The 22,222-nt window shown below is 51.7% G+C and overlaps 6 protein-coding genes across 6 annotated transcripts in view; 2 read left to right on the forward strand and 4 right to left on the reverse strand.

Moving 5' to 3' along the window:
- Positions 1–3,206, reverse strand: part of BP01DRAFT_414904 (uncharacterized protein) — a gene marked incomplete at both ends in the record, with an annotated part of 4,088 nt that extends 882 nt beyond the window's left edge. The window contains 3 exons of the mRNA XM_025579091.1: positions 19–1,799; positions 1,853–2,825; positions 2,916–3,206. Of these exons, the coding sequence (XP_025432377.1) occupies positions 19–1,799; positions 1,853–2,825; positions 2,916–3,206 (3,045 nt within the window). The remainder of the gene's footprint in view (positions 1–18; positions 1,800–1,852; positions 2,826–2,915) is intronic.
- A 1,102-nt stretch (positions 3,207–4,308) lies between these two features.
- On the reverse strand, positions 4,309–9,162 carry BP01DRAFT_381450 (uncharacterized protein; the record flags this gene model as incomplete). Its single annotated transcript, XM_025577307.1, has 7 exons — positions 4,309–4,570; positions 4,629–4,841; positions 4,902–6,227; positions 6,284–8,604; positions 8,652–8,711; positions 8,781–9,006; positions 9,107–9,162. The coding sequence occupies 7 exons, from the start codon at positions 9,160–9,162 to the stop codon at positions 4,309–4,311; spliced, it is 4,464 nt and encodes a 1,487-aa protein (XP_025432378.1).
- A 486-nt stretch (positions 9,163–9,648) lies between these two features.
- On the forward strand, positions 9,649–11,338 carry BP01DRAFT_396819 (uncharacterized protein; the record flags this gene model as incomplete). The annotated part of the gene is made up of 2 exons (XM_025578487.1): positions 9,649–10,381; positions 10,440–11,338. Exons 1-2 carry the CDS (start codon positions 9,661–9,663, stop codon positions 11,336–11,338), a joined length of 1,620 nt encoding a protein of 539 aa, XP_025432379.1. The 5' UTR covers positions 9,649–9,660.
- An 809-nt stretch (positions 11,339–12,147) lies between these two features.
- Positions 12,148–12,687, forward strand: BP01DRAFT_274662 (cell wall mannoprotein 1 family protein; the record flags this gene model as incomplete). Its single annotated transcript, XM_025571404.1, has 1 exon — positions 12,148–12,687. A coding segment is annotated over one exon (540 nt), but the record flags the coding sequence as incomplete, so codon positions are not given.
- A 1,915-nt stretch (positions 12,688–14,602) lies between these two features.
- BP01DRAFT_396826 (putative NF-X1 finger and helicase domain protein) lies at positions 14,603–20,729 on the reverse strand (the record flags this gene model as incomplete). Its single annotated transcript, XM_025578488.1, has 2 exons — positions 14,603–20,431; positions 20,704–20,729. The coding sequence occupies 2 exons, from the start codon at positions 20,727–20,729 to the stop codon at positions 14,668–14,670; spliced, it is 5,790 nt and encodes a 1,929-aa protein (XP_025432381.1). The 3' UTR covers positions 14,603–14,667.
- A 346-nt stretch (positions 20,730–21,075) lies between these two features.
- Positions 21,076–22,061, reverse strand: BP01DRAFT_390682 (uncharacterized protein; the record flags this gene model as incomplete). The annotated part of the gene is made up of 4 exons (XM_025578022.1): positions 21,574–22,061; positions 21,421–21,520; positions 21,270–21,368; positions 21,076–21,201 (listed from the first exon to the last, which is right to left on the reverse strand). Exons 1-4 carry the CDS (start codon positions 21,753–21,755, stop codon positions 21,076–21,078), a joined length of 507 nt encoding a protein of 168 aa, XP_025432382.1. The 5' UTR covers positions 21,756–22,061.
- Between the last annotated feature and the right edge of the window lie 161 nt (positions 22,062–22,222).

Here is a 22,222-nt window from a genome sequence, read left to right on the forward strand (position 1 = left end):
CTTGGAATCCACGTCCACCTTTCCTGTCTGAATAAGAAGCTGAACAACCTCCTTGTGTCCATTTTCTGCCGCCCATGATAGAGGTGTTTTGCCATACCAAGTGTTCTTGGAATCCACATCCGAACCCTGTTCAAGAAGTATCTTGGCGATTGCATAATGCCCGCAGTACGATGCTAGCATAAGATTCGAAAAACCCTCGCTGTCTTCTAAATATGTAGTTTCTAAGAAGATGCTAAACCATACTGCATAGCTTCTTGAACCTGCGTCACAAATTCTAAGGGCAGAGGGTAGTATGGCAGCCGTAGGAATGATATTGGCCTCGCGGAAGTGAGTAGTCCAGGTTTCGGCTGAGTAATGTAGGAAGTCGTGACTACCAGCAATGTTGCTATTATCTCCATCTGTGTTTGCTAAAATGGTTCTGTCGCAATTTAAGCAGTCGAGGTAGCGCACACAGACAGTTGCAAGTACCTCATGTGCCTGAGTAATAGCAATGGAGTGATACCAGCCTTGCTCTAATGGAGTAGTACTGGATGATACCAAGTCTGCCAGAAGAAACTCGCGAGCCGTTTGGTGGAGAAAATGAATTCTGCCCTGGTATATTGTGATAAACAATCCACATAATGTTCTAAGGCGTGATTTGAAGTCACCTTCACTCTCCAAATCAAGATCATCCACAGAATGCAATGTCTCGTCTACATTCACAGCAATATTCATCTCCAGAAGTGTTAGCGGTCGACTCGCGGCCAAGATAATACTCAAGACCTTTCGAACTATTAAGTAGTCCTTAGACTTATTAAGGATCTGCTCATATGCCGCATTAACACTTCGTGGAAGTTTCTTCAAGGCAGACTCAGCCCCTTTCGCTGTTTTTTTGAAGTCTTCTTCTTCCAAGTAGTTGAAGACAAGGTATACCCAGAGATAAGTGCGGTGGGGAGTCTTCCGTAGCTCTTCATCCAGTTTCTCCCTAACTTCAGATGAGAGATTCTTCTTCTGCGACAGCTGATTGATCTTATGCGCGATGACATGATTCACCTCATAACTAATTATTTCCGACTCTTCCTCTCCTGGTATACGGATATTCGGAAAGGTGTGCAATAAGTTGCTGAATCTAGATACAATCGACTCATATGGACGGCATGTTAGGAGATATTTTAGCTTGCCCTGGCCGCCACGGAATTGATCCTCCACGTTCCGCACTAGGTCTGGAAGGTCCGACTCACTGCATTCGTCTAAGGCATCGAGGACTATGATTATTGTTCCTGACTCAAGATCTCCAATCGCGTTCCGTAGAACCTTCCACAGCGATTCTGTCGAGTTGACCAGAGCCGTCCCATCCTTGCGGTACTCCTGCATGGCATATTTAATCAGAGACGGTTTCTGAGAGAAAAGTTGATGAAGTAGCGCGCAAAGTGCTTGTCGGACTTTGTTCTGGACTTTGTCTTTGAAGAAGAAGTAGCAGATTGTGGCAGACCGTGGAAGGTAAATGTCAACCAGGTACCGGGCCAGTACTGACTTTCCACAGCCAGGATCCGCTGAGACTAGCAGGGGCGCAGACTCAGCTTGGAGCCACTCCTGGAATTTTTTGTGCCGCAGGAACCATATGCATGTGTTGTCAACCTTCTCCTCTATTCGATTCTTATACCACTCATAAGTGGCATCACTCTCACTATCACTAGTGAGGCGGAACAGCTGGTGACATTTTTCTTCTTTGTCGGAGAACCTTTCTTTGGCGAAATCATTCTGGGCTTTGAGCTGCTTCTTTGCTATGTCCTGGTTCTCTTTGGCAGTGTCGTGGAGGTCTGCAGACAGGATTAACACATATAGACAATATAATTATCTAAGACTTAAATACCAAGTAGAATTTCACCGAGCTTCTTCTCAGCCTCAACCAAGCTTGGACGAATCTCGCAGATCATATCTTTTGCATACGCAGCCGCTGTCATCGCTGCAAAGCCTTGCCACTCCTTATTCTTATGGGAGTCCGAATAGTCACATATGCCGCGAATGACAATACAAGGGAACTGATTCATCAACCCTGCTGCCTCCATTTCAAAACAGAGGATATCATTCTCAGCTGCCAGGTGATCGCGCATCAATGCATCCTTCATAACTTGGTTTGCAGAAGCGATGAGCCCATAGTGGATCGCCGGGCTTGGTTCGTTCGTAGTTCGCGCGGGCCGCTTGAGGATATTTGATGGAATACTAGCACAGAATTCTGCACAACCTTTTGGATCATGGATCACTTCAGCTTTGAATAGAGTATCAGCGTTCCCCGCCGGCCGCGCATAGTCTTGTTGAAGCCCTGGGTTCCGGTCAAGAATGCCGTTAATTGTGCTCTCAATATGGTGACCCCTTCTCTTGTATCGCGCTTGTAGTCCTGTCAGCGCAGTGCGGAGAGCTGTAGGAGGCTGATTAAGAAACCGTGTGTATTGGAAGGAGCGACCCTGTATTGTCTTGCCAAAATCATACTGGAACACACCACCTTTACCGTCCTGGGGTGCACTGACCACAACATCGCCCAGGCGAATATCATGCCTCTTGCTTGGGACACCGCCACCGATGCCAACCATTAATCCAATCCGAACGTTGGGGAAGCTGTGCTGCATATTTGTGGCTACTATAGCCGCGGCAGCGGTTCCGTATTCGCCATCAGGTAAGACAGCGATTACAACATTATGATCCTTAATTCTGCCCAGTGTGTAATGATTTGTATCGCCGGGCGATATAAACTCTGGTCCCTCATGCTCTTCATCCAGAAATTCTTGAGCTGCCACGTATTCGGTTAATATGGCGCAGATCCAGCCGATAGTGTAATCTGTATTTTTCTTCCGATAAAGGATCGCTTGCTGGGGAGCTGACTGTGTAGCGGTACTTGCAGGGAGTGGACAGGGTTGCGAGGTGGAGGTTTGGTCAACCTTGTTCTCGGGAGGGCCATTTCTGATGCTTCCGGGCGTTGTCCCAGGAGTCTGGTTGAAAGAAGGGTGGAGGGGATTCTGCTCTGTGATCGAAGTAACAGAACTTGCGGGAAGGAGAGAAGACTGCAAAGTGAAGGTTTGGTCGACATCTTCCTTGAGAGAGCTCGTTCTGGTGCTTCCAGGTGGTGTCTCTGGGAGGAAGAGGTATCTCCACCTTCCACCCGAGCGAACTATAACAAACCCCAAACCAAGTAGCAAAGCCAAAATAATAGCTTGTGCAGCGCTATCCATCTTGGACAACAAGCCTGAGTATTCAAGTCTAATGGAATCAAGGGTCAAAAATTCAACAAGGCGGGTCTGGGCTTTTCAAGAGATTTGCAATTTTCCATTACTGACGGGTCCGATCTGGCATATAAATTCTGGTTCGTCTGCTTGAAGGAAATGGGGGGATTAATAAGCAGGTTGTGGCTGGAACATAATCATTCTTGAAAGCCAATCACGTACTTTAGGGTAAGATATGGAAAAAGCAAGCAGGGCTAAAAATTTAGCCTTTTGCTGACGTGTCAATTTATATTAGCGCTCTAATAGGTCTGACTCAGGACATTAATTGGTCTTGAAGATATTCCATGCAATCCTGGCTGACTGCGCGTTTCCAGCTTCATTAAATACGGGCTCCAACCCTATAAATACGCTATTAACCATGGATCGACTGCTATGACACCCTGCATCCAGTCTCCGCGAAGCCAATACGTACTTATCCTTAATTCCGTGTCACAGCAGAAGTGAAGTAGGGAGTAGAAGCATCAATGCTTCTTTTTGTTAGGAAGGGATCGGAATGATAGCTCGGCCTTATGGGTAAGAAAGATGTCAGCTGAGCCTGAGCACTGAGCATGACCTGCAGGCTTGGGTGATCATGGGTTGAATAGCGGCCAATAGGTATCAATTGGGGCTTGTCGCCGACGTGCTGATTTGGAGCGGTACGGGAGTCCCATTGATAGGCATTTATTAATACAGTTTGCGAATCTGACATTACGGACCGTCCCGTGGGAGCCTAGGGTCAATTGTGATGTGGGGCTTGGGATTCCTTGTGCTGTTGGCGAAAACCTCAGTTGGTCAGCATTTGTTATCGACGACGGTCCTGATCGGCGGCTACATGTTTTTGCTTTTCCCTCAAGCTTTCGCGCTTCCCGCAAGCACCATCTCAGCCGTTCAGCTATAATAGGTGGCTTGAGTACGGCTGAGCGGACGGGAAGCCCTATTTTCCACACCCTGCGTTCGTATGTGCTGGGTATAAGTAAGCAGGGAAAAATAATACACGGCCCTCAAGAAAAAAGAAACCCACAGCAAAATACAAATACCCAAGTACTCGTGGCCAGGGAGGGCATGTCGGGCTTCATTTCATCCCCAATTGAAGGAACCGCTCAAACACCCCCGCTGGTATATTTTCCTTCCAAGAAAATGATGCCCGATCATCATCATCTTCCAAGACATTCTCCATAGCCTGCTTGGCCGCCGCCAATCTCACTTTCCGTAGACGCTCGTTTCCCTGCCGCCCATAAACCAGCGACTGTCGATACAAAGCCCGAGCGTATTGAATCTGACCTTCTCGGGTATCGCAGCATTCAAAGTGAGCGACAGCCTCCCGAAGGGCATTGCTGTGGAAAAGCATAAGTCAGTCGGTCATAGGATACCGGGTGACATGTGGATACGAACTGTGCCTCCTGGAACTTTCCTTCATTGGTGTACACGTGGGCGATCTTGAGCTGCGCTAAGGCAAAAAGATCGGCACGCTCTGCAGTTTGAGTCTCCGCCTCTTCTTCCTCAACGACCATTGCTGCAAGGGCATGTTTATATGATCCGCGGGCACCTTGGTTGTGCGATAGGGCGAGCTGCGCGTCGCCCCAGGCCATATGGAATCTACCGATACTAAGATCCACCGCGTTAGTAAAGAGCTTTTTCCATACGGGTCATGTGTCCGGCACTCACCTGCAACAATCTATATCAGACCCTGTACTGACATCGATGTTGTAGCTTGCCTTGAGATCCTGCAGGAGATCCATACCCTCCTCGGGACATTCTTGTTGTATTGCGATTAGGGCAAGGTACGTGGTGAACACAACATATTTGCTAAGTGCCTGGGGTGATTTGTCGCAGTATACACTCAGTTGATCCCGTGCTCGGATGATTGCAGCCAAAGTGCGGAATGACCCTTCTTGTTTATAGGTGCGGATTGCGTTCTCAACAGCCTCGGTTGTTGTCTTGAGGCGCCCCTCTACCGATTCAGATAGTACTGTCAGATCCGCGTCGCTTCTCTGCGGCTCATGCTTAACTAGTCCTCTTTTCAGCTTGTCAGGACGCGCGGCGTGATTGCTCTCCTGGTCACTGTCACTGTATCTGGAGATGTCTGGTCGAGAAACACGTCTTTCTGAACCTTCAACGGTTGAGATACGCTGGGTTGCTGACCCCGGTGCCTCCTTCGCCGAGGTGTGCCCAAGCTCTGAGCACCCAGGCTCTGGAAGGTTTTGTTTCTGCGAGTTCTCTAATTTACCCTCATTGGCCTCTCCTCTCTCCGTCGAGAGTCTGTCTATGCCCGGAAGTGAGATTATCTCGACATTGAACAATTCAGACAGAGGCGCCAGCCCAGTTAGATCAGAGCGATACCCTTTGAGGAAATCCGGCATAGTTTGATGAAGAATCGCAACACCAGGGGAAGGCTTCTTCTGGCTGGAGGAAGCACAGCGATGACATAAGATTGAGTAAGGCGCAAACCACATCTTACAACTGGAAGCTTCAGATAGCTTTAGCTTTATCCTCGGAAAATGCTGGCGAGTTATTGTCGCCGATGCATTTCGGTAGATCTCCGCCACTTTTGATAGCTCTGCTTCGCGGTCGGCAGGGTCATCTTGAATCACGCAGAGGGCATCGATCCAGAGGTACCGAATCCCGAGAGAGCTGGCGATGTTACATGCATCGCGGTAAAGACGCGGCATGTCAGCCACGCGGCCGCCATCTCGACAGCGGGCTAAGGTAGATTTGGTGAGCTTCACTGGCATGTGGGGGTCAGCGTTTTGATCGGTCCAGCTGTAGCTCAGAGCAATGTAGTCGGCGGGTTTTTGGCCCTTGGTGTCAATGACCTTCCAGCCGCAGGTGCGCTTGTCAATATGGACGAGTCGTTGCGGCGCTTGGTCCTGGTCTTCCGGTGAGTGCGATGCAATTGGCACCTTTTCCCGGTGGAGGATTGCCAGCAGGTCGTGAGCGAGGGCGACCAGTTCCACGTCTTCTTCGGCATTTTTCAGGACGTGTGAATTATACCTGGACCACAAGTGGTTAGCCTATCCTGACACCATAATCAAGTCTCCCAATCTCACCAGGCACATTGAAGAATAAGCTGAATGAAAGGAGCATATTGGTCGGGTGTCGTCAAAGCGGACGCAGCAACTTCGGACAAGCGGTGGCATTGGGTGTGAATGCGCGAGAACTCCGGCCAGTAGCCAAAGACAACATTCTTGAACTTTCGCTGAGATGGCCACTGGTCCAAGAGCAGCTGCACGGCTGTAGTGAACGCAGCTCCCTGTTCCTGGTTATCTGTCAAATAGTCTCGTAAAATCGATTGCACCACTCGGTGCATCCGTAGAGATCGATGAGAGCTCGTTTCCGAGCAGAGTCCACTTCTCACACACTGGATTCGGGCTTTGTAAAAGCTCTGATCTGTGACTGGAAATGTTTGGAGTTTTGGGCGGCTTCCGTAAGATTTATGTAAGGTGGAGTCTGGAATGTCATACGCATCGAGATAGGACACCACACTACACAAGCCTTTTGCTTCAGCTGTGAGTTGCTCCATATTCGTACTGACCCAGCGCCACATGGTTGGTGTAAAGCAAAGCCGGTCTCGTTTCTGTTGACTGACTAACTCGGAAGAGTAATGAAGGACCTTCAACAAGTCATCTTCCCGAGCACTTTGTCTTGTGCTTGATTGCGCTTCGGTTTTCATTGCCCTGGCAATCATACTTGATGCAAGCGGGTTACCTCCTGACAGGCGGCGTAGCCCGAGAAGTTCAATCTGCTCCTGACCGAGACCGGTGATGTCATGGAAAAGCTCGCTTTCCTCCTCCTCACTCAGTGGATTAACTGAAAGTTCATTGATTGCAGCGTTGGAAAGAAGACTGAGATCTGTTGACCTACTGGTAATGAGAATGTTACCGTGGCCACAGCGCGGAATATATCGCCGCACAGCACTCAGGTCATCCGCATCATCGAAGATGAGGAGCCAGTTTGACCTGGTCTCTCGTAGCCAGGACATAAGTTTCGCCTGACTCTGTGCGTGAGTGTGTTTGGTGCGGCCTTCAATCAGTTGCAGAGCGAATGCTGTCTCATGAAAAGACTCCGCAATGCTCTGCCTATGGCTCGCCTGTATCCACATGATGGAACTGAACTGCAAACCATTATGATGGACATACTCACGAGCAACAGCCGTCTTGCCAATCCCTGGCACGCCGGTCAGGATTGCCACTTTCTGGCTGTGAAGCGTGCCAACTATCTCTGGGGATGTCTCCAGGTCCTGGGTGAAGAATGCTCGCAGAGACTCCAGTATATCCTGCCGCCCGCAGAAGTTGGGCGCCCGGTCTGGCAACCGCATCTGCAGGGGAAGAGGTCTTCCAGAATTTGTCCCTGATGTATCTTTGATGAAGGTATTGTGTTTGACACGTGTCGCATCAATTAGTGGGCTGTAGGGCTTGGGACCGGTCGCCCGCGCATTGCTTTCATTGTAAGGCATCTTTTCGGGAAGATCGTCTGTGCTGTGATTGCCGCTGTTCTGCCTATATGGTGTTACCTCTGCTGAACCTGGGCTATATATCTCCTCAGCTGGATGGAATTGCAGAGAACACTTTGAATCAGCGATGGAGCACGCTGAGAGCAGTGTGTCTCGACATGGGAGCTTCGCGGCTTGATGTAAATCAAACTCGCTACCTGAGCAGACCGACATCATACTTGGAATCCTTCCAGCTTCACTGAGCGGAATAGGCTCATCTGAGGTCTTTGAATGGTCAACGAAGTTGGAATGATCAGCAGACGAGCAACTCTCAATCGCAGTCACCGAACTATTCGGCTCCGCTGAGACAAACGAAGCGCCAGCTTCAACGCCGGCCGAAGGTGTGACATCCGCAGTACTCCCCCAAGCATCATTCCCAATCCTTGGTCGGGGGTCCCACGCATTCGCAGCAATTAGGTCCAGCTTCCGACGATGTCGACTTTCGAGATGGAAAACACACCGCTTCTGCTCCCCTTCATCCTCAGACATGTCCTCATCCAGATCAGCGGTTGTCCACTTCCTCACCGTGAAGCTCGCATCGCACACGCAGCCTTCAAATCTGGCTCCAGTGCGACTGCGCAGACAATAGAATCGCTTCGCCTTGATTGTTTCGGAGGTAATATGGAACAATCGCGAATAGACGGTGATCTCTTCGAAGCGGTCGGAAATGGCTTTCAGACAGTGCAGTGCTTGCTGACTGCATATATCAAGGGGATGTCGGCTCGGCGAAAGGAGCAGGAATCTTTGCACCAGCATTGACCATTCCTCGCGGTTGGCATCCTTCAATTTTGGGTCGCCTACCATCACCATCGCCTCAAGATAGTCGAAAAAGGCGGATTCATCGGGACGGTGCTGTTGATGGTGTGCTTCTATGATGGCCTGGCGCTCTAAGTCAAGTGTTTGTGCTGCGTCGAAGACAGTCATACCTTTTTGAGGATGAAAGCACCGAGCCGATACCCTATGGTGACGAGGCTACTGTCGGGCGACTAGGATTGTGTGATCATGGTTCAGCATGAGAAAAAAATGTAGTAAATGAAAGAAGCGGAATGTAGTACCTTGATGCGATCCTTGCAGAGTGCAACCAGCTCATGATACAGCTCCTTTCCCGCCTGACAGACTTGTTCCCAAGACTGAAGGGATTGCGCCTTGATGCCGTGGCAGTAAATCCAGACTTCCAGCGAGGGCTTGAGTGAGGCGTAACAAGACTGAATCCATTCCGTAAAGTGAGGGCATGTTTGTTCGGCCAAGGAGTTCGCATCGAGACCTGGGACCACGACGACCCTTTGCATGAAAGTCAGCGCAAATGTTTTTTGCACCGTGCACCAGCACACCTTGGAACCGGTGGCTTCTCTTGATTGGAGTCTGTCGAACCATGACTTACATCTTCTTCGGATATTCGTCGGATTCCGCCGCATGGAATAGTTTGAATCGTCCCATGTTGATCAGACAGAGAGGGAGATAGGAAGCCTTCTGGCTTTCGGGAGTAAACAGGATCCATGGACCACAACAGCAGAAGGTGGAAATGAAGTGGAAAGTTGCGATGGTCAGACTCGTTGCCTGCTGATAATCTGTTGCCTGCTCTGCGTTGATCGGCTGAACCACCAGCGTAGCTGTCTATCAGCCACGCCTGGAAGGCTGGGCCTGTGACTGGAAAGGTGTGAAAGAGCAGCCAACTCAAAATGCAAAATCAATCACACTCTCATGCACTTTCCAACTACCAAGAGGGAGGAGATAGAATTTGGTTGGTCGATACGTGATCATGAAGGGGGTGGAGGTCCATGCACTTGCAGGATCCGATGAGGCGCAGCGAACGCCATAGTAACAATTCCAAAAGAAAGTGAAGCGCAGCCCTGCGCATCAATTCTTACATATGAACCAACTTGTCAAGGCTCAGTTCGGCTCGGTTGGAACAACAACCACGAAGGCGTCAACAAGATGCCAGCAGTCAAGTCTGAATATGACGAGCCTGGCGACGATGGAGTTCGATTCTTGCGCTCACGAGTGCGGTCGCTCAACAGTGATCCCTTGCACTCTGTCGCCTATATGCACAATCTAGCATCATACCTCAATCGTCCTTATCAGAAGCCATCGCGACCATATTGCCCCGCACGAGGTTTTGGCTCGTCTACGCTGGACAACGTGTTTCTCTACTTATATTCTCTTGCGCAGCCCGAACGGGCAGAGGCCCGGGAGTTCAGCGCTTCTGCAGAGCTCGAGATGACCGAGGTAGATGAACAGAGCGAGTTGATCTTCCTCACAGGATATCCGTCCCCCCAATGGCTGAACACCTTGGTGACCCGGTACGAGATTGATCATCGATTCTTGCACCGTCATTTGGACTTCTTACCGACCGGTCGGAGGGATTGGTATCTTGCACCCAGTATCCCATCCCGGTCGCAACAATTCATCCAGCTTGCAGTGCCATGCATTGTGTTCACAGGCAACGAGGGTCGTTTTGTCCGCGCCACCGACCTCCAAGAGGCCCGATTTGCGTGCGCTGAGCTTCTTCGGCAGAGATCAAAGAGCTTCTTTGCCGGAGCAGACACCCCCGCGGGCCTAACGATCGTGCGAGAGGTCAACATACATAGTGGGGAGGCGATGGTCGTGGAGCATGCGATCACCATCTGTGTGCTGACCGGAGGCGAAGCAGTGAAGGGTAAGAGACTGACTGCGAAGCATGCACATGTAGACTAAAGCTTACACTGGACTCACAGTGATCGTATGGAGCGATGCAGCAAACGATTCCGTATCCAGCTACGTGCCAATCCCCGATGGTGGCGCGTTTCAGAACCTTGCCTGTGCGCTGGAGTGCTGCCCGGTTTTTTTCGAAAAGCATCTCAACACCACAAGGGGGTCCAAACGAACAACATCCGGCTGTCCGGGTAGCGTACAAGCCTTGTCCGTCCTAGCCAGGGACTATGGACACACTCTAGACTGGAGCACTTTGCAGCAGGACCCAGTCCTTGTGCTCGATGAGCTATTCACCTTCCAATCCGCCGCGGCCATGCAGTACCTGAACATGTTGCGAAAGGACATTACCCAGGCTATGCACCGCACGCAAACACGAAACGTGGAGTTCTTGAACATGGAAGATATTTCTAATTTTGAATACACCAAGAACGTCCTCGTCCGATGGGCCTCGCACTTCCGCAGCCTCAGCCAAGCCTTGGATCCTGAATCGCCTGGAAACCCTATCGCTCCACTACCACATCAGATCGCGCGCGGAACTATGCTGACCCTGAAAAGACGCGATCTGGAGTTTCTGGTCACGGAGGCCCAACTCCTGATTGAGCTATGCGACAGTGGCAAAGTGACGATCATGAGCAATTTTTCCATTGCCGAATCCAAACGCACGGCGGAAGAATCGCGACTGGTCGGGGAGCTTACCAAATTGACCAACAGACTGACCTTTATCTTCTTACCGATTTCTTTTGTAACATCCGTGTTTGGCATGAACTTCAAGCAGTTTGGTCAGGGGCCCCTGGACATCTGGATCTGGGTGGCCGTCACGGTGCCGTTACTGGTTGTTTGTGTGATTCTCGTCGAGTGGAGGATTTCAGTTCGAGCATTAGTCGAAAAGGGATTGGCCAGGATGCGACATGCTGGTTCTTAACCCGATCAACGACAATAAACGACGAGCAATAGACTTCAGAGGACCCTGTCTCAGACTAGCGTGGTTTCATGCTCATCAATGTGCAATTCTCCTCATGACCATGAGGGATGTGAGGGTGGCGCCGGAGCCAGCCCCAAGGTCGTGTCCACAAAGCTCATGAAGTTCATTGGCTTCATCAGTCCAGCAGACATCTCAAATTACTGAATCCGTATCTGGGAGGGAAAAGCTCGAACTGGATTGAGATGACAAAGGATTACTCTGAAGATGATGTGAAAACCTGCGTTCGCCCCTGAAGGCGACCCGCGGATAGGGCTGCGGCCCGTCGAGGGAGCACAGACGAATTGCAGAGGCTGAGTTTTCCCAATGAGACAATATGATACTGCTTCAAAGTTATCTGAAAAATTGAAAACAACGAAGCAGACTCGACCTATACTCCGTAGGTGGCGGGAAATCTGGAGGGTTGCTTTCCCAAATCCGACCGCTTCAAACACCACTTTTTGAGACCCTGCTTTAGCTTCCCCGGAATTTCAGCCAGTCCCTGTCGATCATTTCTCGAAATTGAGATCATTGCACATCATCATGTCCGGGAGCTCAAGTTAGCAGATTCTCATGAACCATACTACCATGAACTTAGGCTTTGTTTATTTAGCGTTTCATCATCTCATCGAGGGTAGGACGAAAGAACTATAAATGCGCTCCAACGCCCTCAAGATCAACCCTCTCTATCCACAGCAACTCAACATTCATTCTCATCCTCATCTCTCTTCAACTCCAATCACATCATCTCAATTTCCACCACATCAACCAAGATGAAGGTCTCTATTCTCTCTGCCCTCACTCTCGGCCTCGCCGCCGGTACTCTGGCCGCTCCCACCAAGGTGGAGCGCGACCTCCCCACCGTCACCGGCGTCCTCTCGAGCATCGGCACCAAGGTCGACGCCCTGGGATCTGCCATCCAAGCCTATAGCGGGGGTGACGTGAGCAAGGTCCAGCAAGCCTCCGACAACCTGGTCAGCGCGATCAACAGCGGCAACAGCCAGGTCAGCGGCACCTCCGCCCTCAGCGCGACCGACGCCCTCGGTCTTCCGGGCCCCGTCGACGACCTCAAGAAGAAGATTTCGACCGTGATCAGCGCGCTGGACGACAAGAAGACCTTGATTGTCAGCGCGGGCGAGGGCGCACAGACCTACACCGACTTGACGGATCAGCAGGCGGCCGCCAAGAAGTTATCCGACACGATTGTCTCCAAGGTGCCGGAGTCGCTGCAGAGCCTGGCTGGCACCGTGGCCGGCGGCATCTCGGATGCGATTGAGGTCGGCGTGAAGGACTGGTCGGATCAGGCCTCCAAGGGTGACGCCCAGCGTCAGACTAGCCCTGCTGTGGAGACTGCTACCCCTGCTGCGCCCACCGCTACTCCTGCTGCGGCTTCGGATGCCAGTCCTGCTGCTGCTCCTGCTGCTGCTTCCGATGCCAGTTCTGCTGCTGCTCCTGCTGCTGCTTCCGATGCCAGTTCTGCTGCTGCTCCTGCTGCTGCTTCTAATCCGGCCCCGTCCGCTGCTCCGGAAGCTGCCCCCGTTACGGGACGATGCGTTGCTCATTATTAGTCCGCTGCTCAGTCGATATAATTCCCACGCGGGTCCTATCCAGAATAAGAACAGTGTGAAGTGAAGCGTTGCCTTGAATGTAAAGAAATTGTGCGATAGTCCATTGAATGAATCTTAATTGAACGTTTTTGATGCTCCCAGAATGGCAACGTAGCCCTGAAAGTTGCCCAGAATTCACATAGCCGAGTGATTTACGCCGCAATCCATGACAGCAGCCCCTCCGGATGTAATTTGGCTGATTGTAGATTTTATTAAATATGCACTTGGCTCAAGTAACCTGATTACTCGCAGGCCTGAATACAGTACAGATTTCCCTAAGCACCAACACTCGAGTCTATTCATGTTGGGGCCCAACAGCGGGCGGACGCGCTCCTCAAAAACACTGCGCTCCTCGCCCGCCAGCAACCCCACCAACTGGCCCTGCTCCGCGGGGATCTTGCTCCCGCTCACTGGCATCTCGACGTAGTGGGCTCCGGCGGCAATCACCTCGTCTGCCAGGGTCTAGCTGGTCGCGACGGACACCGAGCTTGTGTTCACGATGACTTTCCTCTTGTGCGAGTCCGGTTGCGTGTCACTGTGGTAGTGGTGGTGGTTGTTGGGGGTGGCGCCGCGTAGGGCCTCCTGGACCGCCCGGGCACAGAGAACCGTCGTCAGGGCCTCGTCGTTGAAGCGATACGAATGATGGAGGCACCGACTTCCTCCAGGGCGGCGTATTTGCCCGCGCTGCGGTTCCAGACGGTCAGTGGGAAGGGGCGCGCCAGGTTGCGCGCCATGGGTGTCCCCATCACCCCCGAGGCCGATGAAGCCAATTCTCTGCATTGTTGTGTTCCGGAAAGCAGGATGGGGGTGGCGGTGACTGTGGGGGTGACTGCGCGATGGGGTCATGAAACTGGGGGGGTTCTTCCCAGTGATAATGAATGTAAATAGGTTAAAGTCAAGTTCGTCTGCTGGAGATATGCTGAGAAATCACATCTGGTGGTGAAGACCGAGGATTGCCGCTGTTGACTACAGGGCGTAGGGCATGGGACGAAATCCTTTCACGAGACACCACCCCGACGCTGAACGATGAAACGTCCCCGCCAACCGTACTACAAGACTACTTAACTGAAGGGGAGACGAAAGACAAATCATGATATCAAAGCGGAAGGCTATTGAGCAGGTCTTGTCTAGATTATATGTTCCAGGTTCGCCATTTTGTTTTTTGAAGAGGAGTCAATGTTGTTTTGGCGGTTGAAGTAGGTAGCTTGGCTTCGTTTGACAAAGCTCCATGGTATATTACGGGAACAATTTTCAATATCAAGATTAGCGCATGTCTGTAGAGTACAATTCTAGTTTTGAAATGGTTATATTTTTCATTTACTATTATTAAGTACCAATATACAACCATAGTACATAAAAAATAGGCTCCCTTTCTACTCATTTTAAGATTGTCTAGTTACTCCTTGTGAATAAGTAACACTGACATATAGAGTAGTATAGATAAGTTAGATAAAATAATTCAATATATAGATAATTAGAATAAAATAAGTAAGTCATCATAGATAATTCTCATGTATACTCCTATAGTTGTTTCTTTGCTACACCCGAAGAACTATTTTCTTTTTTTTTTTTTTTTTTTTTTTTTTTTTTTTTTTTTTGAGTGTCTCTGGGTTTGTTCGAGCCCAAAGTCTTCACTTTCTCAAACAGCATCCTGAAACCTCCATTGCCCCTCGATTTCGCGCCAAACTATAGATGCATTTCCCGCAAATCATTCTCCAGGTCACTGGCACGGGTGACACCGGCGGTTGTTTGATGGTGTTGGCCACCAACAGCCGCGCCGCACTCCGGACACCGAGACAGCTGCATCGCACCTCCGCACTCCCCGATCGTGAAGGGATGCCCGTTTTCGCAATAGTACCAGTGGCCAGTGCCCCGGAACTCCTTTGCCATGGCAGCCAACACTGCCATGCGCTCCTCGTTCGTCACTGGGGCATAGAACGTCGAGCCGCGAAGCATTGCCCTTGTGCCTTCAATTTCTTCTAGCAAGCCGCGGGTCTGCCCAGCGTGGAGCTGGCAGAGCCTCTCGGCCTCGTCAATCGCTGCCGTACCCTCTTGCCGGAGATCTTCTGCTGCTCCGCCTGGATCAGCCAAGGTCTGCAGCTCGAGTGCACAGAACTGGGCCCGGAAGAGGTTCCCCTCCACCTGCTGCAAGATACGCGAGGAAGCCGCTGCGTTGGCGATAAGGTGATCACTCTCTTTCCTGTACCCCGCCAAGTTGACAGACAGGCCAGCATGTCGTCCCTGTTTGCATAAGGAGAGAAAGTCCGCAAGGAGGGCTGCGTCGAGGCGCAGCAAGAGGGCTGCTGCTTGGAGGTAGCCCTTCGTCTGCAGCACATTGGCGTCAAAGTCGAATTGCCCGGGGCTCTTTTTGCGTCGACGTGCATCTTCGACCATGTTGCGGACCCTGACGAACGGCTGCTCCTGCAGGTGCACCCGACTTTTATAGTTATTGATCTTGTCCCGCAGAGCGATGAGCTCCTTCCACCGTTCCTTGTCATACTTGGCCACATGTTTTCTCATCAATGTCGCCTGATGCTCCGGAGGGCCCTCGAGTCGAATCTGGATATCAGCGCAGAAGACTTGTTTTGCGGTTCCTTTCGCCGGCGCTCGTGACTCATAGCCTTGCAACCTCGATATGCACCCCGGCAGGCTCTGCGCCATGGGAACATAGTCCTGGTTCAAATACAGTATGAATTTCTTTGTCGCCTCATCCAACAATGCTCGTCTCACCAGTCTGCCGTAACGGGCCACCTGGCGCAATGAACCCCGACAGATCGCGCATGTGCGGATATCGTCAATTGAGAACGGCTGGGAAGACGAAGCAAGCGCAACGGGTCGCCCATTGTCGTCCACAATATAGTGCTTCTTGATATCCATCTGCGCATCCATGCTTTCGATGGTCAAAAAATGCCCACACGGAGGGAAGATGCAAGGGTTTGCGGCCAAATCGATTTCACTGTATTGCTCTCCCATGATAAAGTCCACCGTGGTCTCTTTGATGCGGTCCGATCCACACGTCTGGCAAAAGTCGCTCGGAGGGCATGGTTCCCCGCAGACAGACGGGCACTGGTGGCCACACGAGAGAACTTTCTCGCAGCGCAGAGAACATGGAATATGATCGCAGGGCGCGGCGCAGGGCATCGAGCATGAGCTATGCGGACATGACGACAGGCATTCGGAAACCGCACATGGAGCACACGGTTCCGAGCATTTGCACGGACATCGGGAATGGCCGCACTGGACATCGCAAGGCGACGTGCATGGCGGACAGGGAGTCTCCCCATGACATTCAGCAGTACAAGCATGCGCGCACGTGGAATATAGGCGTCCGCAGATCTGCGTGCATTTGTCATGGTCAAACTTGGGTTCCTCGGCGGTGCGATTCAGACACAAGAGACACTGCCGTTTGCAGTAATGGCCACATGGCAACACTTTCCGACATTGGTGCCTGCATTGATAGTCCGCGCTAGAAATGTCGATGTGGCATGCTAATCGGGTGGTGTGATGGCAGTGGGGAATCTCGCGGTCAACCAAGGCTGGACATTTCACTAGGCTCAGATCTTGCGCTTGCCAACAAGGGAGATTCGTCATTAGATGTCCGCATGGGAGACGGCGATGTGGGTCGGAAATGTTTACGGTGCATTTCTTAGGGCAGGGGTCTCCGCAAGGCTTCGGGCAAGGATGCGCGCACCCTTCCTGCGGACGCTTGCACTGATCCGGGCAATAAACCGCGGCGTGGAGGACCTCTGAATGGCATTTTTGCTTGCACGGATGGCCGCACTGAAGACGTTTGCCACACTGCAGACTGCAGCCTCCCTCGGGTGAATATTGGACAAAATGCTCCGGTTCTGAAACGGCAATAGGAGTGTCTGGGTGTCGGGGGCATATCAGGTCCAGCGTATTCCCAATATTGCCATCCCTCTCCAGCATGCCAATCACCTTCGCCCACATGGTCACCCCCCTGGAAGTTGCCGAATTGCCAATGATATACATGCCGTGTTTAGCACGGGAGAGAAGCACGTTGATTCGGTTTGGTGTACGGAGGAAACCGCATCGATTCTGGTTGTTGCTTCGGACCAGAGAAATCACCACCACTTTCGCTTCCTCGCCCTGGAAATTGTCAATTGTGGCAACCCTCAGAGCATGAAGCAGCGTTGATCGGGCAACGGTTGTCGTATCCGAAGAGGCTGCCTCTCCCTCACCTCCGATGAAGCCAGCGTTGTCCAGGTCGTCCTGGTCTCGCTCACCCACCGTGATAGTGAAGGACTGGCTGAGCTTCCGACGCATCCGATGCAGCTGGCCAAGGTACGGAGTGAGAACCGCAATATCACCACTTTGGTACGTTCCCTGCCGAAGAAGGTGATTTACCAATGCAACTGTCAGTTGAATCTCGTGGTCGTTCCAATGAGATGTTGCCAGCGCGTCTTCACCAGAGGCATGGCCTTCTGGGATGCGGTGATCAAGCCAGAAAAGCCGCTTGCGGACTCCTACAACCTCCGGATATGTCGACACGGATGGCGCATCTTGCAGGCGTGGATACAGCGTGTCGCGGATGAGTTGGGAAATCGATGGATGCATCCTCCGCTGCGTTTCCAAGGTGCAAAACGGGATCTGGACGCCGACCGCATCATCTGGATCCACTAGGCGCTCAAAGAGTGACCTATCCAACGCGTATTGGGCGCCCGCTGTGCTCTCTCGGGATAGATCGTAGTTTTGTATCTGGGGGCGGAGCTGTTGATGGTCGCCGATGAGTATTATCTGTTCGAGAGACGGCAGGAGCGAGGTGAGCAAGTGCGCTTCCAACATCTCCCCAGCTTCTTCGCATACAAGCACCTTCGATCGCAGTCTACGGAGCATCTTGAGGTTTCGAGCCAGGCCGGTTGAAGTCACTCCAATCACGTCTGCGGCTCGGAGACATCGTAAGTCGATCTCGTCTCGGATTCTGTCCCAGGAAGCTTTGGTCTCTAGATGATCATGCAAGGCTGCTTGCACCCGCAGATGGGTTTTCTGTCTGTAGTCATTGCTCCAGTGAGCGTGGAGAGCTCTGCGTTCCGCCGCCGTCATTGCATCGACGTGAACCTTGGCGAGCTCCGGAATGGCGGTGGGCTGCGCTTTGCTATGCGTGCCAGCCTTTAGCCACGACTGGATAGTGCGAGCGGGCTTCCCCCTTGTCTGCCTCTGGAAACCATCTGCGTCCTCGGCAAATAGTTGGGCATAATGGTATGGTTGGTGCTGTTTGAGGTACGACTTCAAACCATGATCTAAGCCAATCGCGTTCAACCCGAGCTTGCGGAATTCATCTTCATGATCGTCAAGCGCCGTATGTAGATGCCATTGCTCCTTTTTCTCCATGCGTGTTTTTTCGACGCCACGGACCACATTACGAAGATTCAGTGGTTGCAGGCGCTCGGATTTGGATTGCGAGCCGATTCTGATGATCTGCGAAGTGATTCCGTTATCGAGCAGGTCCTCCAGGAGCTGGTCAAGGGCGTGATTGGTGTAGCACACGCATATAATCGGTCCAAGCCGCGTTTTGACTTTCGCTTTGTTGGCCAACAGTACCTTTATCAATGCGACGCCCGTGAAGCTCTTGCCAGTCCCCGGCGGGCCTTGAATCAGTCCAATCTTACGCTGAAGAGTGCTAGCCAGCGCCAAAGCCTGGGCATCATCGAGTGTGGAGCCCTCTTGAAGCTTTTTGAGGTCAAATGACCGAGAGCTGTGCAGCTGCAGGCTGGAATGGTCCTTCATGAGACATTTCAGGTCGAAGCTGAAGTTTTGCGAGGCCGCATAGACAGGCGGGGGCACCTCAGTCAAGATTGACAAGGTGCTCCTATCCTGGGGCGCGAGGAACTCCGCCATGGGGACATCGCCAGCTTTTTGCATCTTCTGCAGAGCAAGAAGCGTGGGCTGGAATGACGGCAAAAGAATACCGGGGAACTCCACGAGCGAAATAGAGGACGGATTCTGCCGCGACGCATGGCAGTCGAGGATGTACTGCCAGCTGCTCTCGCCAGACTCAACCAACTTCAAAAGCACAGACGCCACATGAGGATTATCTGAGAATGAACCAGCCAGCCTCTCCTGCTGCTTCTGCGAGACATCGGATCTCAGCCTTGGACGATCAGGGGCAGCGACCGTGCAAAATATGGCAGCCCCACGGGAATCAATGAGACACACCAGTGCATCTGGTTGTAACCGTTTCGACAGCTGCCACCATTCCTGTAATCTCTTCTTCGCTGCCCCGCGGACATTTGGCGGCTGAGAAAAGTGCACGAGGAACTGTAATCCATCGAACCGATGAAAGTCCAACGCTTGCACCACGACCTGTCTGTAGACGTGCGTCCTGGTTGCGCCTTTCTGGCGCGACCGTTGCCTGCCATCGTCCGGTTGCATCTCTGCATGTATTGCGTCTCTGAGCTGGCCGACCGTATCTTCGCGCAATAGTCGGAAATTCCTGTCCAAGAGTCCGGCGAGTCCACCTAAATGCCACTGGCGCGGATCCTTGAGAGGGAGATACTCAGAGCGCGGAGACAAAATCTCCTGGAAAGTCGGCATGACTTTGATCTTGCAAATATCGGCGTCGTCATTGTCGTGGCGTCCGCCAGGCGGGTCTCTCTGCGTCACAAATGCCACGGGCTGATGATCAACATGTTGCTTCGCGGTCTTTGTTACGGCTGGCAGAGAAAGCCCGATATCAAGCCGATGCTGCAGCTTGTCCAGGTAATCCCGCGACTGATGAATGGCGTCCGAGCCGTCCAAGGCCTGAAGAATGAGAAACAGGTCTGCGAATCGTTGAGCCACGATCTTCAAAGGTTCTTGAACGAATGCCGTCGAGTTCAGCTCGACTATCTTCCAGAAAACGAGGAGAGACTGCTCGAGGTATGCGGTTGCTGCTCTGCCCTCAACCTCAATCTCCTGCCGTATAGCGCCCGCCAGAAACCCCAGAAAAGGTTCGCCCCGACGCCCACCAACCCCGTAGAGACAATTGTATATAGTGCCCACGGCCTGCTCCATCACCAGAGAGGCGAGGACGTTGGGATGCGTGATGATCTCCATGAAGGGCAGCATCTGCTTGACAAATAGATCACGTTTCGCAGATGGCGGGATAGCATCGAAGTCACGCTGCACCAGTTCCTGAATTCGTCTCAGCCCGCTCTCTTTGGAGAGGCATTGAATCACCTCCTGGAGTGTGCTTTCGTCGACCTCGATGAGCTCTCTGGCCTTGGCGAACATGGGACCCAGCTGGCCGCCCAGTGGGCGATTATGTTGATGACTGCCGACTTGTCGCTTCCAGATCGCTAGCTCATTGAGATCATCACGACTATGAGTTCGATGGTTGGTGCTCTTGGTCGAATCCCGGGCCTTGTTCTCGTTTCGCCGGACATGGGCGTATTTGCAGGGGTGGAAGCGACAAGATCCACGCTTCGCGAACTCATGGCAGATTTTCACGCTGTTGCTGGCGCTACCGACCATCTTACTTCAGTTTGGAATAATATGCGTCTTTGGTATTGACGATTATGTCACGATATGTTGAGACGAATGAACAAGAATACTAGATACAAAAGGAATTAGTGGGAGGGATCGGACTGGCAATTATAAGCAAGACCCTCGTACGATCAATGCGAGATTGTCCGCCTTGTTGCGCAGTCAATCCCCGAGATCATGACATGATAAGGCACCTTGAGGCTTGGGTAGCAAAATCCTTCCTTTCCAATCATTTACGCGCTGGTGTGGCTGTGAAGCTCCATGATTGGATTATGATGGTTCGCAAGGTTGCTGGGATGGTTGGGTGGCACAGTGTATTTGCAGCTACCGCAGTGACTCTTGCGCCGGAAGACCTTTGCGGCCACTCGGCAAAAAGAAAATCTACCAGCAAAATCACGTAGTTATGGGAGAAATAATTATACAATTAACAGACTTTTTGTAGGAGAAAGGACTAGGGGTTGGCTGAACGAGTCTGCGGGCGGGAAGGCCACAACCCTGGGAGGGGTAGGGTCTGTTTTCTTGCTCTGGGTATATCCACCCTCAGAAGTGATACAACGCGAATGAAGAGAGTATCTACCCTCTCAAGTTGCTATTAAATTCCAGTGGAAATCAGCAATAGGAGAAACTGGGATGCGAACAGCTGCCCGCGATGAACGTTTGTGAGACCCGGGGCGTATCAGCCATGAAAATCTGTGCTGATGGGTCCAGCAGATGGTCGACGATGTGTAGTACGCCCTGTATTGAGTGGCGGCTGAGATTTGAGTATCGCTCAAGTCTAGCAGTCTGGGGAGAAGGGTTCGTACACTGGTAACTGGAAGATCTGATTCGACCACTTTGGCCACTTGTTTGAGAACAACGGTTCCATCCACTACCTGAGAGCCCACGTAGAGATACATCGCGGTCTAGCCTTGATCTTAGCTTACGGTGAATTGTGGAAGGACTGCCCTATTTCACCTGAAATTGCTGCAACGTCTCATTGAAACTGGACGATGTGAGCTCAGAGTTCGGCACGTAGTGGTGTAGGATAGTGTTTCCCAACCACCACTTCCCTTTCCTACTCAATATCAGCACGGCAGTCCCCCTTTCAGAAGCTCAAATTGAACATACGGGGTTGCTGCGAAAGTGTCATAGTACGTGCAAGTGTTCTCAAATGCATCGTTGTTCGGTGCAAAAAAAGTGAATTTCCAGGCGGGGTCCGTGTCGAACGCTTGAGTAAATCCTCCAACTTCCCCGATCACACCAGCCAGAGTACTCAGGTCCGATCGCGATCTGACAAAATCCAGTGCCATCGTCACGTTGAAAACCCAGGCGTCACCTATCCGATGATGTTTCGGTAGCTTAGCGGGTCTGCCGTGGCTATGCTTAGACTGCTCAGTCACAGAATTGCCATCAAAGCAGAGATTGGCGATCTCATATTAGGAAAATTGGGGCGTTCAAAGTGTTCGGTCAAGGGCGAAGATATTCAGAGAGACGCATTTACCATTACAAACCCTCGACGGAGGTGGAGATGAATAAGTATACACCCCTACAGCAGGGGATTCCCGAGGTTCCGCGGATGTTTTTGCATCAATTAGACCGCGAGAATTTTCGGAGCGTCTCCGCAGTGCAATCAGAAATATTATACTGGCAACGGCGGAGAGCCCGGGCAATGTCCGGGAATTGCGCGCTTAGCCAGCATTGGATACGAAAAGCGAAGCTCTCAAAGTTGCGATACATATATTTGTCCTCGGCGCTGCTTTCCTGATTGATTTTGGCG

Source organism: Aspergillus saccharolyticus (genome assembly GCF_003184585.1).
Source record: "Aspergillus saccharolyticus JOP 1030-1 unplaced genomic scaffold BP01scaffold_10, whole genome shotgun sequence".
In the NCBI taxonomy this organism is placed as follows: Eukaryota; Fungi; Ascomycota; class Eurotiomycetes; order Eurotiales; family Aspergillaceae; genus Aspergillus; species Aspergillus saccharolyticus.